At 38.3% G+C, this 16,239-nt stretch overlaps 1 protein-coding gene across 1 annotated transcript; it reads left to right on the plus strand.

The window, feature by feature from the left end:
• The first annotated feature begins 8 nt into the window (after positions 1-8).
• GGH (gamma-glutamyl hydrolase) lies at positions 9-15,703 on the plus strand. Its single transcript, XM_061448392.1, has 9 exons — positions 9-372; positions 966-1,080; positions 2,362-2,412; positions 5,592-5,676; positions 8,905-9,043; positions 9,938-10,044; positions 10,146-10,236; positions 11,516-11,653; positions 13,661-15,703. Exons 1-9 carry the CDS (start codon positions 21-23, stop codon positions 13,780-13,782), a joined length of 1,200 nt encoding a protein of 399 aa, XP_061304376.1. The 5' UTR covers positions 9-20; the 3' UTR covers positions 13,783-15,703.
• The last annotated feature ends 536 nt before the right edge of the window (positions 15,704-16,239 follow it).

The raw sequence follows: 16,239 nt of genomic DNA on the forward strand, positions 1-16,239 counted from the left end.
TACTGGTCTGTCACTGGTTAATGATGCAGCAACTACTTCGTCGCAGCACTGAGGGGGGACCTCAGCAAAGCCAAGCCCTCCGCCTCTCTCCGCAGGCGGCCCTCAGCTCCCCGCCGCCGGAACTACATGTCCCGGCGTGCCCCGCGGCGCAGGCGGGCAGGGTGCTGAGCGGCGCAGGACTGAGGTGGTGGCGGAGCGGTTGGTGCTGGCAGGCAGCGGGCGACGTGGTTATGGGGCGCCTCGCAGGGCTTTCTGCCGGCCCGGCAGCCCCCCTGCTCCTGCTACTGCTCTTGCTCTGGCTCCGCTGCGCCGCCGCAGCCTCCGTCGTGCTGTACGGCCGCCTGGCGAGGGGCAATGAGAGGCCCATCATTGGTAAGGGGCGGGTGGGGGGCTACCGGTCGGCCCGAGGGTTGCCTTCGCTGTCCTGGCGAGGGAACCCAAACCGGCGTTTACTGTGAGGGTGGTGAGGCCCTGGCACAGGTTATCCTGAGAAGCTGTGACTGCCCCATCCCTGGCAGTGTTCAAGGCCAGGTGGGACAGGGCTTTGAGCAACCTGGTCTAGTAGAAGGTGTCCGTGCTCATGGTAGGGGGTTGGAACTGGATGAGCTTTCTACCCAAACCATTCTATGAAACCCTGTCAGTTTCTGTGTGGAGTGAGTATGGGTTTGGTTAAAGCTTTTATCAATAATGTTACACTATATATACCTTTTTAAAAAATCTTAACTATAGCTTATCCAAAAGGAGCTGTAGTACTGAATAATTAAAGTAGAGAAGGTGAGTCTTAGGTAATATGTTTATTTGGTGCCTTGTGACTAGGCATCGTAATTGATACCCCAGTGTCTCAGTGTTTGGAATTCCTTCAGGTGGTAAATGTTACGCATGTAGGAAACTGGAGTTTAATTCTGTTTTAAGTGTGTAGCATTTCCTGTTTGTATAGCCCTAATTTTCTGTCTTGGATCCTTCAGGAATATTGGCACAGGAGTGTCACTTTGATAAATTCCACAGATTTGGAAGTTCCTATATTGCAGCTTCATACGTGAAGTTTTTGGAATCTGCTGGTGCCCGAGTTGTGCCAATAAGGTAGATTTTTATATCCTTACAAGTGGGTAATAATTGTTTAACTTAACGGTATTATCTTAGAGCCCAGAAAGCAGTTGTGCTGCTTTTGAGAGTGTTTAAAGCTCCTTGAAGACTATTTGAAGATACCACAATCTGCAGGGAGCTTTAGAAGCAAACAGAATAAAAGCAGGCTGAAACATGCTATTATTGAAACATGTTATATGTAAGAAGAAATATTAAAAATTACATTTATTTGAAATGACTAGGTTTTTACCTGTAAAATTGCCCTCCAGAGTTTGCATCCCTAGTTTTTTGAAGTTAGGTATATTCAGTTTAATGTGTAGTACCCCACAAACACACATAGGTATCTAGATACATACATATTGTCTGTCACATTGTGTAGTCCTAGAATTCAAGTAATGGAGAAAGGCTGTCAGTACTCCTTGAAGAAACCAAAGTCCAGTTCTGCTCAGACTGTGGGTTGCTACGTCCATGTGGTGTTTTATGTTGGTTGTTGGTTAAAATTAGCAAAGTAACAGAACTGGCAATACTTGATAGCCAACAGCTATAAAATAGTAAACCTACTGAAATAAAATGTTAAAATTGTAATTGTCAGAACTTAATACTAATGAGCTGCAGAAAATTACAGTAGCATGTATATACATAGTCAAATAAGAGCACCAGTTAAGTGTCAGAATTAGAAGCAATGTTCCTCACGCGGCTGGTAGAGCTTTTATAATGTTTGCAGACCAGAAGCTTCATCCATGAATGGAGGCTTCTAAATCTAGCAACAAAGTTAGATCTAGCAAAGCTGAACTCTTTGAATATACCCAGTGTATCAGTTCTGCAAGGAGTGTTTCCACCTTGCTGGTTTGCTGACATTTTGCCGATGCTGAGGACTTTCTCATCTTCGCACCTCTTAACTACATCTTTGCTGAAGAATGGGTGTGACCTACTGTTTGCAGCTCTGCCCTACTGGGAATCAATTGGAAACCGGAGTTGCCAGTCTGCAGGAAATAATAACCATACCATTCATATAAATGTCAAATTTAACAAGTGCCTTCAAAGGGGTCTCTTAGTATCTAATCTTGAACTGTACCTGACAGGGCCCTATTGTCAATTCTGTGGGTTGCACTCTTTCAAGCTGAATGTTTTGTTTGATTTGGGTCTGTTTTATTCTGTTGAAAGCATGCTTTCTAAATGTTTTCTGTGTCCCACGTTTCTGATCAATAATGATGACATTTTTGTGGTTAAGTATACATTTTTCATATGTATTCTGTAACTATTTTCTTGGTGTTTCAGATTAAATCTTTCAGATGAAGAATATGATAAAATATTCCACTCTATTAATGGGTAAGTTTTGAGCACTGTTTTTTTTGTTGAAAGATGTGATAGTTCTGGTATTGAGCTTTGCTGTATTCCCAAGAACACTTCCTGCTCTCTTGAGAGGTTGTGCCGAGTGCTTCAGACACATAAATACTTTCAAAGACAGAGCACTATTTCGTCCGATGTCAATCTACTGCCTTTCCTTCCTTGACGGGCACATGTTAGATAATCTGCAACAGTGCCAAGGCTCATCCTGACATTTGCCTGTGCTTATCTGCAGGCAGAGCGAAGTGGCATTATAGTGGTTAACAAGTTTATGAGTGAAAACCCCACTTCTTTGTTAATTCTTTCCTCTTCCTCATTTGAGTGGTCATGTTAATGTTAATATTTAATAGCACTTGCTAGGTGTTTCATCCCTGTTCCTACCTTTGCTTGCTTCTTCTGCTCCTTCCCTTATCTCCGCTATCACAGAAGTTTCTCTTTTACAGTCTCTTCTACCCTTTTCTGTATGGGTGCTTTCTCTTGTTGCTTGAATGGCCTGTCTTTGCCTGTCATGGTTCTGCGGCTTAGGTCTTTGTTGGACAAATATTCTAACTTTCCAGCTGCCCTATGGCATGTGTTCTTCCTGTATTTCAAGTGTGAGATAATGTGATCTAATTTAACACAGTTTAATTGTGGACTAAACAAAGCCAAAACCTTTTATGTTTTCCTGGTGCTAAAGTGGACTTCGGGAGAGTTAAATCAGCTGATGCTACATTCACAGGCTTGATTGTATGTAAGCCTGTAGCATGTGGTTGAGCTACTTGTAGTCTTGAGATCAGCATCTTAAACCATGAATGTTTTTGTTAAGTTTACGCATATACTAGAATGTTAATCAACATGTATAAAACTTTTAGATTTAGCCCCATGGCTGGCTGGGGCGAGTGTTGTCCTCTTATGCTCCACATCATGACCTGTACACTAAGACATGGGTCTTTACAGTCTTGTGGCATAAGCAGATGTAAGACAGTGACATTTTCTCCCCATGTGGCCTCTCATGTTGGAGACAAAATGAATAATTTCATCCCTTTCTTATGGCTGCCAGCCTCTCTTTGGTTGCTGGAAGGACTTGTACCAATGGGGTCTCCCATTCTTTCTACCTCACCACCTACCTTGATGCAGAAGAGGGTGTTAGGCAGTTAGATCCAGTTCCTCTATACTTCTGTCTTTGCAATGGCTGGCGTTTTGATTTGTGCTGTGTAGGTGGGTAAGGCCACTCTAGATTTCCTCTTATTGCCCTCCTCTGTCAGCTAGTGACTTCCACAGCACAGCTGTGTGTAAATAACAAAAAAGATCCTTTGAGGGAAGGACTTTCCACTCTGTGGAAACTTAATAAAGGCGATACCTTGATATTTCATGTTGCAGGAGCTGAGCTCCAGGTTCTTTGCAGTTGAAAATTATTTACTTACATCACCACTTTCTTAAAATCATGAAATTTACAGTCTTAGAGACAGAATATTGTGAATATAGCAAGGTACTCCTGGGATAGACTTTGAAATGCAGTGTATGTCATCAGCTTTAGCCAGTTAGAGATACGGGAATACAGGTAGTTGCATTTCAATCTGCTTATGGCAATGTCAAGCCATTATCATTGCTATTTAATGGGTTACTTCCTTTTAGCATTAGCAGAAATGACAGTTGTTTTTCCTAATTAGTATTGACCAGTTTTTGGTTTGAACAAAAGGAACAGGTGAAGTAAGTTTTCCACTACTTCCAGGTAAGGATCACGTTATTTGTCTAATTTACAGAGATTATAGATCTCTCTGGAAATCTATAATCTGATCTGTTCTGAAAATATCTTCAGCTGTATTAATTTTCTGTATTGGCACTGGAGAGTAATCTGATGGCAGGGGGGTTGGATCTTAAAAGTCCTTTCCAACCCTAACTATTCTGTGATTCTATGAATACTGCTCTACTTTTTCGCCAAGTATTTGGTGGCTTTTGTGTGATTTTGTGCATCATTTACCTTAAAATAAACTGAGTCACAATGGTATAAATGCGCACTCAAATGCTGAGGATCATTTGAGGTGTTAGTTGTTTCTAGGTGCATGTGTCTCACTGATACAGGTTGCCATTTCCAGAGCACAGAAGTGTAGAGAAAATCCTTCAGCCATTTTGGTGAAAAATCAGCAACTGGTGGATGTGGCTTGAGTAAATCTACTTGAGGTTCTTCCCCAGTGGGTTAGGGAGTGCTCATACATTCAGTTCTGTTGGTTCTGTGGCTGCTGTTTCAGTTACAGCCGGAAGAGACTTCCCTTATTACACATTACTGCCTCTGATAGTACTTGATTACTTTCCATGTCATCATGCATACACGTGAAAAAGACTGCACTGTGTCTTTTTCTTTTGTGGTGTTTGGGTCTGGGGAGTGACACAGAGAATAGCTGTTGCTGATTATTTACTGTAGTGGAAAAAGCTTGTGCACTGTTTCTTTGAAATTGTCCCTGAGATTGTTTTATTGTCTTCAGCTACATCAGCTTCTGTGTAGCCAAACATACTTTTTCTTCCTTTTTAATAGGAACTTTTGAACTGTGTTGTCTGCAACAGGAAGATTACTCTGTCAGGGCCACAGCTCTTCAGTTCTTCACTGAAATGGAACAGGATGAATCAAGTTCAGGGTCAGGATTTTAAAGTGGTAGGCAGAGCCAGCTAAGAGTCAGGACAGGATCTGATGGAGTCATGGGGTGCAACCCTTTTACACGCCAGCTGAAATCTGTATGCTTTGTGTATTTTCTATTTACTCTCCTCTTCCTTACATTGCAATAGGCTTGGTCACTGCTTTGTAATAGTTACTATTCTTCAGTAGAAGAACACTAAGATTTAGGATATGAATAAGTTAAAGACTAAGACACCTAAACTTTGCTGTCTATGTGTGTGACAGCTGTCTAAACTCCTGTAATTAATGTCATGCTAGTCTGTAGAGCCAGTGGAGCCTAATTGGCTGACCAGCCTACTGACTTAGGTTTCTGCTGTAGAAAAGATGTTTGACTTTTCTGACTAGATCCCTGGAAGCTTAGATGACTATCTGAAGATTTCTGAAGTGTAGGTGTCTAAATCTAGACCTGAATCCTACCCTTAAAACCACTGTCAGACCTTTCTCTGTGTACATTGTCCAGCTTTTAGTTTAATCGCCATTGCTAATCAGACTCTTGAATGTTGCCTTTCAGGGTACTTTTTCCAGGAGGCGGTGTGGATCTTAAGACTTCAGAATATTCCAGGGTTGCTAAGATATTTTACCACAAGGCGTTAGAGGTAATTACTAAGGAACAGTCTGTTCTTGTATTGTCACTGTTCAGAGATCAAAGTGACAGGGAGGCTCATATTTTCGTAACTCTGCATTGGCATCAGTGTGTTAACTGTAGGCCCAATAATAAGTAGCTCGTAGCTGGCTTCTACATAAAAAAAAAAATCATTTAATAGCTTAAGATTCAGACTTCTGGAGCCCTCTCCTGTTATATCTTGCATCATGGTCTTACACTCTCAATTTCTTCAGGTGAAAACAGTATTGTTTATTCATTGTACCTGAGGCTTATGGCTATGTGGAACTTGCAATAGAGTAGCAGTAATGCCTTCAGAAAGTGCAAAGTATCCTTTGACATTAAATGTTGAACAAAGATATACATAAATGTTATAATTTGTATAAGTTTCATGACTAAAGTTTGAACTCGGAATTCTAGACAGATTCTCAAACCAATTTACAATAATAGAACATTAAGACCTCCCTTCGCCAGTATGTTGCAGCTAGTGAAACACCTTTATTCTTACTTACCTATAAGTAGATTTAAATATATCTTCAGATGTGCAGATATGGGGTCTACCCTTTTAGCTATTTCTTTGCATTGGTAACTGTAAATATAGCACATTTTTAAAGCAAACACTAGCTTCATTTACAGCATGAAGTAAGGTAGGAAGAGCACTTGAGAGGTTATCTGAATTGTAAATATTCATATGATCATTAGCTTCATTAAGAAAAAGATTGAATATCTAGGAAAGCTGTTTATTTCAAAGAACATGAGGAAGGCTTTGAATCCTACCGGACATTTAATTCTCTTAGAGCATAAAAGGTGAAGTTTTTTTCAGTTACTAATAAAGACATTTTGAAGTAAAATTTGCCTTGTGGAAAGGCATGGAGATTTGCTGAGCTTTATATACAATCCCTATGATTTGTTAAGGATCTTCTGTATTGAAATAGCATAAAAATGTAATTTTTCTTCCTTTTTTTCCTCTGTACTGGCTTTATTTTATTTTCAGTTAACATTGATTAAAATAGTCACAGAAGTCATATTTTGGAAAAATTTGCCCAATTCTAAAGGCAATTATGAGCAGCGTTTAAGCAGTTACTGTGGTAGAAGCGTTCATCAGCAGGAAAGAATTCCTCTTCTACCCTTGCTGCTGACTTCCCAACAGCAGACAAGGAAAGCACAGGCAGTGGTATTTGCAGGACCAGTCAGCTGCTGCAGTTCAGTGATTAAGTTTCCTGCTGTTCACTTCCTGTGACCCGAATAGTGTTCTTTTATCTGTTTTCATTCGTGGTGATTGTTTGTCTGTTGCCTTAAACCTGAATCTTGCAAAGGCTGTCTCGCTTCTACGTGGGACAGTCTCATTTGTCTTTTTGAAACTGCTCATTGTGTGAAGTGCGGCCTGTGTCTTGGTATGCAGTACTGGGGCAAGGGGTTCTTGTGGTTTGCAGTCCTATTATGAAATTTTATTGACATTGCACAATGATTAACTCAATTGTATATGTCGTAATTTTATGATCAGAGTGGCAGGTTTGTTAGATGGTAGGTGTACTTCAGGTGAGTGAAAGGCAGAAAGTAATTTTCAGTTCATCATAGGTAACCCTTACTAATAAGTCAGGGTTGTTTTTTTTTTCCTGTGTTTTTTGTGCTAATTGTGTGTTTTGATTTTCATCTTTTGAGACTTAATCGGGGTTATAAAATACTGGCAGCTTTATTGATATAAGGTAAGCTACACTAGGCAACAGTATATTGTCAGGTATGGAATTGATTGAATTTTATGGTTTTTAAAAATGTATGAGGGTTTGTTTTTTATTTGTTTGCACATGTTCACAATGAGAAATGATGTGGTCTGGCTTTGCCTCAACATGAACAGAGCATGTGAAATGCTAATCCCCATTCAAGTCAATAGAATTTTACTAGCTAGGCAAAACCCCAAATGAAATACTGCTTTCCAGCTTTTAAATTAGTTCTTAAAATGTGATGTCTTGGGTGTTGTTTAATACATGCTTAGCCTACAGGCTAATGTTTATTGAAAAAAAAAAAAGGAGGGGAGCAGGGGAGCACGAAGTGTTATGGTTCAGTTGTAGTAGTTACTAAACTGTAGTGTATTTTTTGTCTTTAGTGGCTTTGTTCCTCACTTACATGAAAGACAGGCGGTATTGCAAGTCCTGTGTCTAGCTATGCATGATGGGTAGTCATGAAGACTGCAGTACTATTGGCCTTCTTTCTGTAAACCTTCCATGTTTTGCTCTGAGAAGTAGTTATATGGGCTTTTATTACCATGCTACCAGTAATGCAGTAGGGTAACATTTTTATTCTAAGCCTATAGTTTCGGCTCTCTCAAAAAAGGCTTTTGAGCTATAGCTCATAGGGATGTGTGGTGTGATGCGTTATGCATAACCTAAAAATGTTTAGAAACAAATTAAGAAAAACTACTGATATTTCACAAAGCCAGGAGTTCTGAAACGTCTCAGCCTCTAACATGCGATTACTACCAGGAATAAACCATACAATAATGGAGATTTTCATTGTGTGTATGCACTGTCCTTAGTGAAGTGACAGGAAGCTAGTTGTGTTCTCTTTTTGCTTTCCTTTTCTCCTTTTTTACTTTCTTCTCTTGTTTTTGCACTTGCCTATCAATTCTTATTCTTTTGAAAGTGATTATCACTTTTTTATGCCGTTTAAACTCACAATTTATCTTTTTGGAGCACAGCTCCAAACCTGCTAGTTAAACAAGCATACAAGCATGTTACTTAAACTGTAGCCGTGCTAGTAATAGGATTTATGTTTTCTTAATTCAAATGGGTGGGCACAGGCATTCATTGCAAATGGCCCTTGAATGTGATCATAACATGTTTCATATAAAAGTATGAATTGAGTAAGCTTTCCCTCAAGATGGTGACAGGCTGGTTTGTGTCTCGTCTGATTGCCTTCTTTGCTGCTCTCAGTATTACTTACTGGTAGAAAGAACAGTCAAACTACTATCATTGGGCTCAGTTTACTGCTTCAACAGACATGTATAATCCCGTAGTCTTCATATTTCAGGAGAAAAGCTAAGAGAGTCTGTTCGTTTCAGTTCTAATTGAACTGTTAACAGCTAATTTAGTAGCAGTTGTACTACTGCAGTAGTTTTATCTGTCACCTACACAAGAAAAAGCAAAAAGAGTAGGAAGTTCTCTTCAGTCTTCTTTCTATAAATCTTCAGTGCTTTTTCCTTATGTTGTTGTTTTTTATTTTGAAGGCTAATGATAAAGGAGATTATTTCCCAGTATGGGGAACATGTCTTGGACACGAAGAGCTTACGTATCTCACAAGTGGCAAAGTTTTGCTTGTTAATACCAAGACAAATGGTTTTGCACTCCCTCTGAACTTTACCTCAGGTGAAAAATCTGTTACATCTCCTGTCTGAGTTTTGCTAAGAGGTCTTGTGTTTTGTTTGTAATAAATATGCAGTGGTGAATGTTTGGGAATTTTCTAATTATAATCTTGTTAAATTGTTTCTTAATAAATTGCCATAACTGTTTTCATAATGTCAGTGCAAATCTATCACTTGTAAAGCAGAGATGTGAGCACAAACCATTTGAAACCAACAGCAGTCAGCGAAAACCACACTTGTAGCTCTTTGAGTCATTTGATAATTTGGACCTACAAAAATAATGTGGGTTTAAGTTCCTTTTTTGTTACAGAGTTGAATAAAATTCATTGGTCCAAAACCTGTCAAACTCTGAGAGCAGGTGATTATAAATTTTTCAAATTGCATCTTTCCTAATGATGAATATTAGCATTGTTGTTCCACTTCTACAGTATTGAAATCGGTGAGAACCTGTAAGACAGAGCTGTGCCACTCAGCAACACTGGTAAAATATGGGATCTCTGTTGCTACTTTATCCTTTAATTTGTGAGTAATACATCTGTGGACCATGTAGCATTCACAAATTCTGTCATTTGTGCTCATTGTGAATGGAAAGGTCACGAAAATGAGTGGCAAAGAATGATACTTGTTTTAATGGGAACTTTAGGTAGCATTAATGTTGGGTCCTCTCTGGGGCAGAACTGGAGGACAGTGGTAACAGCATATTGGAAATCTGTTGTAGTTATTTAACTGATTTTCCTTGCAGCATATTCTAAAATCATAAAGTTATACTACAAATAAAAGTTTACTTTAATGCAGTGTTTCATTAAATTTGTCTCCTGCTCAGTATTAATCCATGCAACAGACTGCTGGCAGCTTGGGTAATGGATAATACCCTTTTTTTCATTTTTATTTCTAACAGCTGCAAAAACCAGTAGATTATTCAAGAATTTCCCCGATGATGTATTACATGCACTTGCTACTGAGCCATTGACATCAAACTTTCATATGTGGAGCCTTTCCCTGGAGGTATGTGGTCATTTTATTTCCTGAACAAAAATGCTTTTGCTTTGTTAAAACTAGAAATAAATGAGCAAATAACACATCTTTCTCCTGATTCCTTATCACAGAATTTTACAAAGAATGAAGAGCTTCATAATTTCTATAATGTTTTGACCACTAACATGAATGATCAAGTGGAGTTTATATCTACCATGGAAGGTAGGGAAATGAATTTTCTTTGTAAACTGACTGTGACAAACTAGTTCTTCAGAGGTGTTGCGGCATTGATGTTAGCTTGTACTACAAGCTTGCTGTTAGAACAGCAGGGTGAGTGTCAGGCCTGTCAGTGCTCTAGCTATGAGCAGCATACTCTGTGTGCAGGGATATTTTATCTTTTGAGTTCATATCTGTGAGACTAATTAATTACTTCTCTTACCTGCTGTTCCCCTTTCAGATGTGCTGGTACACTTTAGCACTAGAATATGAGTCCTGTGATGTTAAGTGTACAGCACTCATCCTGAAGTAGTTTAATCCCTCTGCAGTGCAACATGCCTCTGTTGAACCTTGCTTTCTGTCTGTCTGCTTTTGCTTGCATTCTTGTGATGCTCTGTATCTGTTTGTTGTACTGCAAGAACAGTTCAGAGTACTGAGGTAATAGCAACCTTCCTCACTGCTTTAGCAGCAATGCTGATAATTGCCTCCACTAAAAGCCTTTTTTGTTACTTACCTTGTGTTGCCTGCATTTTGCACAAGGTTTGCTGAGATCAAGAGGCAAGTTAGCTCTTTAGGGAGTGGTTTATCTTGATCAGTGCGCTACTAGCAGCTCTACAGTAAGGCTCAGCTGTCCACCCGTGGGATTCTTCTGTATGGCCTACTGGCTGTTTCCCAGAAGTAAAGAATAGCAATTTGATCAGAAAACCTGATTAGGCTAATGACAGGCATCTCATGTGCCTGCAAGCCGTTTATCACAGAGCAGTCATTAGCTGCTGTGCTGCTCTTCTCTGTAAGAGTTAAGGACTGGCTTCCGCAGTATGTCAGCCCTGGCACAGAGCAGATGGGAGCTGCCCCTGGATTGACTGGGCCTTTGAAGAGATCCTAAGACTTGGATCTGTCCCATGGAACTGCCAGCAATATCCTGTGTGGCAGTGAATATTGTATGTTGAGTGATGCTGGCAGTAGATGGGAAGTTTTGAGGCTGATACACTTGTAACACTATTTTTTCTAAAGCAGTGTATGTATATGTTTAATTTTGAAATGAATAATCAAAAAAAGTGGTGTACAAAAATCTTGCAAGGAATGAGACCTTTCTATTAGAATATCTGTTTTTTTTCTTTCAGTTGTACTGTGACTTAAACAGAGCTTCACCTTGCTGCTTAAGCTTTTGTTAAACTGTTGATGTGAGTTATTCGTAGCTTATTCTTTGGGTTCTTTTGCAGTAAGACTAAGTGTATAATTCTTTAGGTATAGACCTTGCTTACGTACTTTGTGTTTCTTACAGCATACAAATATCCAATTTATGGCGTCCAGTGGCATCCAGAGAAAAATCCTTTTGAGTGGAAGAGTTCACCAGGCATTCCCCATTCCCCGTCAGCTGTAAGAGCATCATATTATATAGCTGACTTCTTCATTAATGAAGGTAAAAAGTTTATCATCTATAAATGTCATTTTTTAGGGTGAAGCATTATTAAAAATCTTTGAAGATGACAGGCCTCTTTTTCAACTCTGAGAATTCAGTACCTCTCACTGCTTTCTGAGAAGATTACTCTGCAAGCTTTATAGGCTTATAAAAAAACATGGGATACTAGAAATAGAATGGCTTAGTAAAAGTGACATTAAAAGTCCAGGTATTCCACAAATTCTTCAGTGGACTAGCTGAAAAGCATTGTTTGTGCTTGACTTTCTACCATTTCAAATGATAACTTGTACATTTTAGCCTTCCTTGAGCAAAGACAATGAAATTAAAAAAATACTTTGTTCATACTTACAGCAGTTTCTCGAGTTCCAAACCGAGTTATAGTCATTCATTGTATTCTTAGTTTTGCTTGCAAAATATAAGCACCAATATTATAAATACTGCTTGGGCAGTATACAGCTGTATCAAAGGGGAGCAGTGTGGTGCCCAACAGGTATGTACTATAGACAGCACAAGAAGTTTTTTTAATTTTATAGAGCTTTTAATTTGTTTATACCCTAAGAAGCTGGGAGTGACTAATGTATAAAATATTGATAATTTATGAAACTTCTGTTCTATTTAAATAAGCAGGATATAAATACAGGAATATTCAAAGTGATAAAGCTTTCTTTATTCCTTTGTTTATACTTACTGAACCATTCTGCTAAAATAAATTTTCGTGTTTTAAATTGACTATTTATGAAATTGTCTTACCTGATTGACTGGCACTATGAAGAACATAATCAATAACCTAATTGAATTTGGTCTCTAAATTTGTTCTCTAATCAGAAGAGTCACCTAAAAAGCAAACAGTGATTTAAAAAAATGCAACTTCTGCTGACCTAGTCAGTGAGAATGGTGTGGAAATAAAAGTTTTGCTTTGTACAAGTTCAGGGCCCTTTTTCTGCATAATGTTGTCCTACTTCCCTTTGTGAAAAGGTAGCAAAATCACACAAAATGCCTTGGCAGTATCCAAGAAGTATCCAGAAGCTTCCTGTATTTTAAGAATTTTGATAAGGTACTTACAGGAGACTAAGACAAAAATAAAGGGAAAACCAGGAGAAAGTGTAGTGTGAGTCTGCCTTTTCTTTTGTAGTCTACTACTAGAACGCAGCATGTTTTCAGGTTTTGTTTGCTATGTTCACTAGTATCTGCACTCTGTATTACAGGCACAAGTAAGCTTGCTCAGGCCATTATCCAAGTAAATGTGGCAAAAAAAAAAAGTGCCAGCTCTGCTTGTAAATCCCGCTGAGCCATGGTGCCTGTGGGTTCTTTTATATATGTACACACATGTAATGAGCTCACGCGTGGTACCACACAGATGTGTCACTAGCTTTTGGAGCTGTTGACCTTCAATTCTAGTAAACTTGTGCCAGCCAGCTCTGTGTCTGCTGCCATCTCATATACCATATCATGAGCTATTATCCTTCATCACCTCTCCAGTAGGTGTACAACTGCTCCTACTGAGTGCTTCATATCTTAACGTTGCAATGAGTGATTGATGGTTTTAGCTGATGTAAAAAAGCAGAGTGTCTTCCTTAACTTTGAAAATAAATTATGGGGTGAAAAACTGTTTTCAGCTGACAAAAATATACTCATCTATGATCACTTAATAACTAAACCATTCTGTTGAAATACCATTTTCATATCCATCTGTTCTTAATTTTAACTTGCATAGAATTGCCGATGGGATAAATCAGGCAAGGATTCAGGTTTTATTTTGTTTAATTATCTCATGGATAAATATGTTTGTACAGGCTTGGCTTTTAAATTAATAATTAAATTTCTCCCTCCCCAGTAATAAAATATGCTATAACCAGCTTTATGAAGATGCATCTTCACAGTTCTTCACGTACAAGTTACTGTAATTTCATTTGCTGTTATACTACACAGAACAACTTGCTTTGCCAGGAAAGATACTGTCAAGTAGGATAACAGTAAAGTGATCTGTATTTTTACAATGTTTTACAGCCCGGAAGAGCTTGCACCATTTTCCCAGTGAAGCTGAGGAAACAAAAGAATTGATTTATAATTATACTCCAGTTTATACAGGAACATTTTCTTCATTTCAGCAAATCTATTTTTTTGATTGAATATTGTGTCAAAGGTGCAGTGTTGCTATTTATAAATGGAATTATTTGCCAGCATTGAGTAATTAAGCTGATGTAGTGCACTGCACATGACAGAAAGCCAGCACAGTTCTTTCTTTATAATGATTTATTCTGTGTTTCTTCTGCACTTGTGGACCATTAATATAAAGTCTATATTTAATAACATAATAATTGTCTTGGAGCACACTTTAAGGGAAGCTGCAGAAAAATAGCTTTTTCTTCAAGGGAAAAGGTCTTGATTATGCTTATTAACTTGGAAGTAGTCATATTTAGTACAAGGAAAAACACTGTATTCATGTATTTTAAAATATGAGAGTTATCTTTGTAAATGTTGTGGGCTATGATAGCATGAAAGGCTTAGATGCATTGCTTAGGAAAATCCTATCCTTTTCACGTGATTTAACAAATGAGACTCTTGGGTTTGACATAAATATGTATATGTAAACAAGTTCTTGACAGGGGCTATTTTGTCATTTGAAAAATTGACCAAAGTAGTAAGGAGGCATGACAGCAAAGAGACTTTTCCCACCCCCCCCCAGCCCCTGACATGCACATTATATCCCATTTGTGAAACTGTTTCTCTTGTACATTCAGCTTTGTTTTGAGTGGTTATACCTTGTGAGGCCTATATAAATAGGATGCAGTGTAAACTAGGCATTGCAAGTCTCAGGTAATATGGGTACATTTGGAGGGCATAGTTAAGTGCTGATTCCACTTTCTGTTCGTTTCAAATTCAGTTTTACATAACTGGAGCCAGCAGACAGATGAAAGATGTAGATGCCTTTTTTTTAATTATTATTTGAAAGAATATAAACCTATTTTTTTTTTCTTTATGTAATCTGACTTTTCCTGTAGCTAATAGAAATCTGTCTTTGAGTCAAGAAGTAGTTTGCCATTAACTTAAAGAGTGTGGTTTCTTTCTGCCTTGTTGGTTAGTTTAATGCAGCTAGAATTCAAACAGCAGATGAATGTATATGAGAAACTTGTTAATGTTGACATAATGTGACAATAGCAGTTGCATTTGATACCCTGTGATACGTTTTTTTTTTTATATCTTTGCTTTGTTGCACACTTAGTGAAAATTTTGCTCAGTGATTTTGTGTGGTGTCCAAAAAGGAACTAAGACGAGACAATCAAATCTAACTTTTCCTCTGTTGCACAACTTCCAAACCCTGTTAACATCTGCAGAGATTTGAAGTTTTATGAAATTCAGGTTTATACCACAGCTCTGTTTTGTAGTATGTTATACTCTCAAGTACCATATCTGAATAAAGCTGGTACGTTTCTCAGGTTTTTCAAGTGGAAGACTTTCCTCTTGTTCTTTATCATGAAACAACTGTGTAAGAGAATGTGAAATGCATTTGTTAAAAAACTAAGGAGACGCTGTGACTTACCAGAAGGATGCTTGCCAGGTAATTACTAGCTTAAACATGTGATATTGCAGGTTATTTCTGCATTTGTCAGATCAGTCAAGTTGAGTAAATGGAACTTGTTTTAATATAGGTGACTTTATTAATTTTATTAGCTGACTCCTGAGTAGAATCAAGTGTAAAAAGAGGATTACACTCTACAGTTGCATACAAATGTGGCAGCTAAGCTACTTACAAACCCAGTCCAGTCTTCTTGTTCAGGCTGAGTTCTTTGGAATATCTCTAAGAATTTGCCCAAGTAAGGAGGGCGGGATTTAGCATTATAAACAGGGATCAAACTTGTAAGTGAAGTGTCTACTAACTGCAGTGGTAGTAATTAGTTCCTAAGTCTGTAACTGTAACAATATTGTATGTAATGTGATGAGAAAGCATTGTATTTATTATGAATTTGTATGTGTTTTTTCTTAATATCTTTTATCATATAAAGCCTTATTAGATTTTTCTATGATACATGGATTAAACTTTTATTCAAGCGGATGTGTATTTTTGTTCTCATTTTAGGTACCATGGATAAAGTATTAATGGTCATTTTATAGTCTTTTATTTCTATCTGTGACAGTCAGAAGTCAGGACGCTTATGTAACCTGTGTCCACTTGGTATAGTCATGTCAGCATGGTTTTTAGGATTAACGCTGGAGAGAGAAGGAAAGGAGCCTGTGGCCACGCTCTCATCTTATTCAGAGTATGGCTGTGGGCGCAGTCATCTTGCTTGCTGCTGTGTGGGAAAAACACCCATCAGCAAAGAAACCCTGTGTGTCTTGCAGGTTATATGAAATGATCTTTAAGAAGGAAAAGCTTGAAATGGTTTTCTCATTGTACTGTACTGCTTTTATCACTAGATGGCCTACAAGAATCAGTGTTTTGTGCTATTTTGTGATCTGGTGGTGTGGTGTCTCAGAAGTTTAAAGTGACTTGTTGAGTAGAATATTTACTGTACTGTGCTATTTAATTATGTACCAGGATATCTGGGAAGTGAGAGAAGAAGGGAGGAGGCAGAATAATATTAGAA

This window comes from Pezoporus flaviventris, unplaced genomic scaffold (assembly GCF_033815535.1).
Source record: "Pezoporus flaviventris isolate CSIRO_AGI_PZ_B2104156 unplaced genomic scaffold, CSIRO_AGI_Pfla_v1 ptg000007l, whole genome shotgun sequence".
Taxonomy (NCBI): domain Eukaryota; kingdom Metazoa; phylum Chordata; class Aves; order Psittaciformes; family Psittacidae; genus Pezoporus; species Pezoporus flaviventris.

What these genes read in the sequence shown, in the direction of transcription:
- GGH (XM_061448392.1), top strand. Translation starts at nt 21, where the DNA reads ATGATGCAGCAACTACTTCGTCGCAGCACTGAGGGGGGACCTCAGCAA. An exon ending in CAATGAGAGGCCCATCATTG is followed by an intron (nt 373 to 965) that starts GTAAGGGGCGGG and finishes TGGATCCTTCAG; the next exon opens with GAATATTGGCACAGGAGTGT. An exon ending in TTTACCACAAGGCGTTAGAG is followed by an intron (nt 5,677 to 8,904) that starts GTAATTACTAAG and finishes TTTATTTTGAAG; the next exon opens with GCTAATGATAAAGGAGATTA.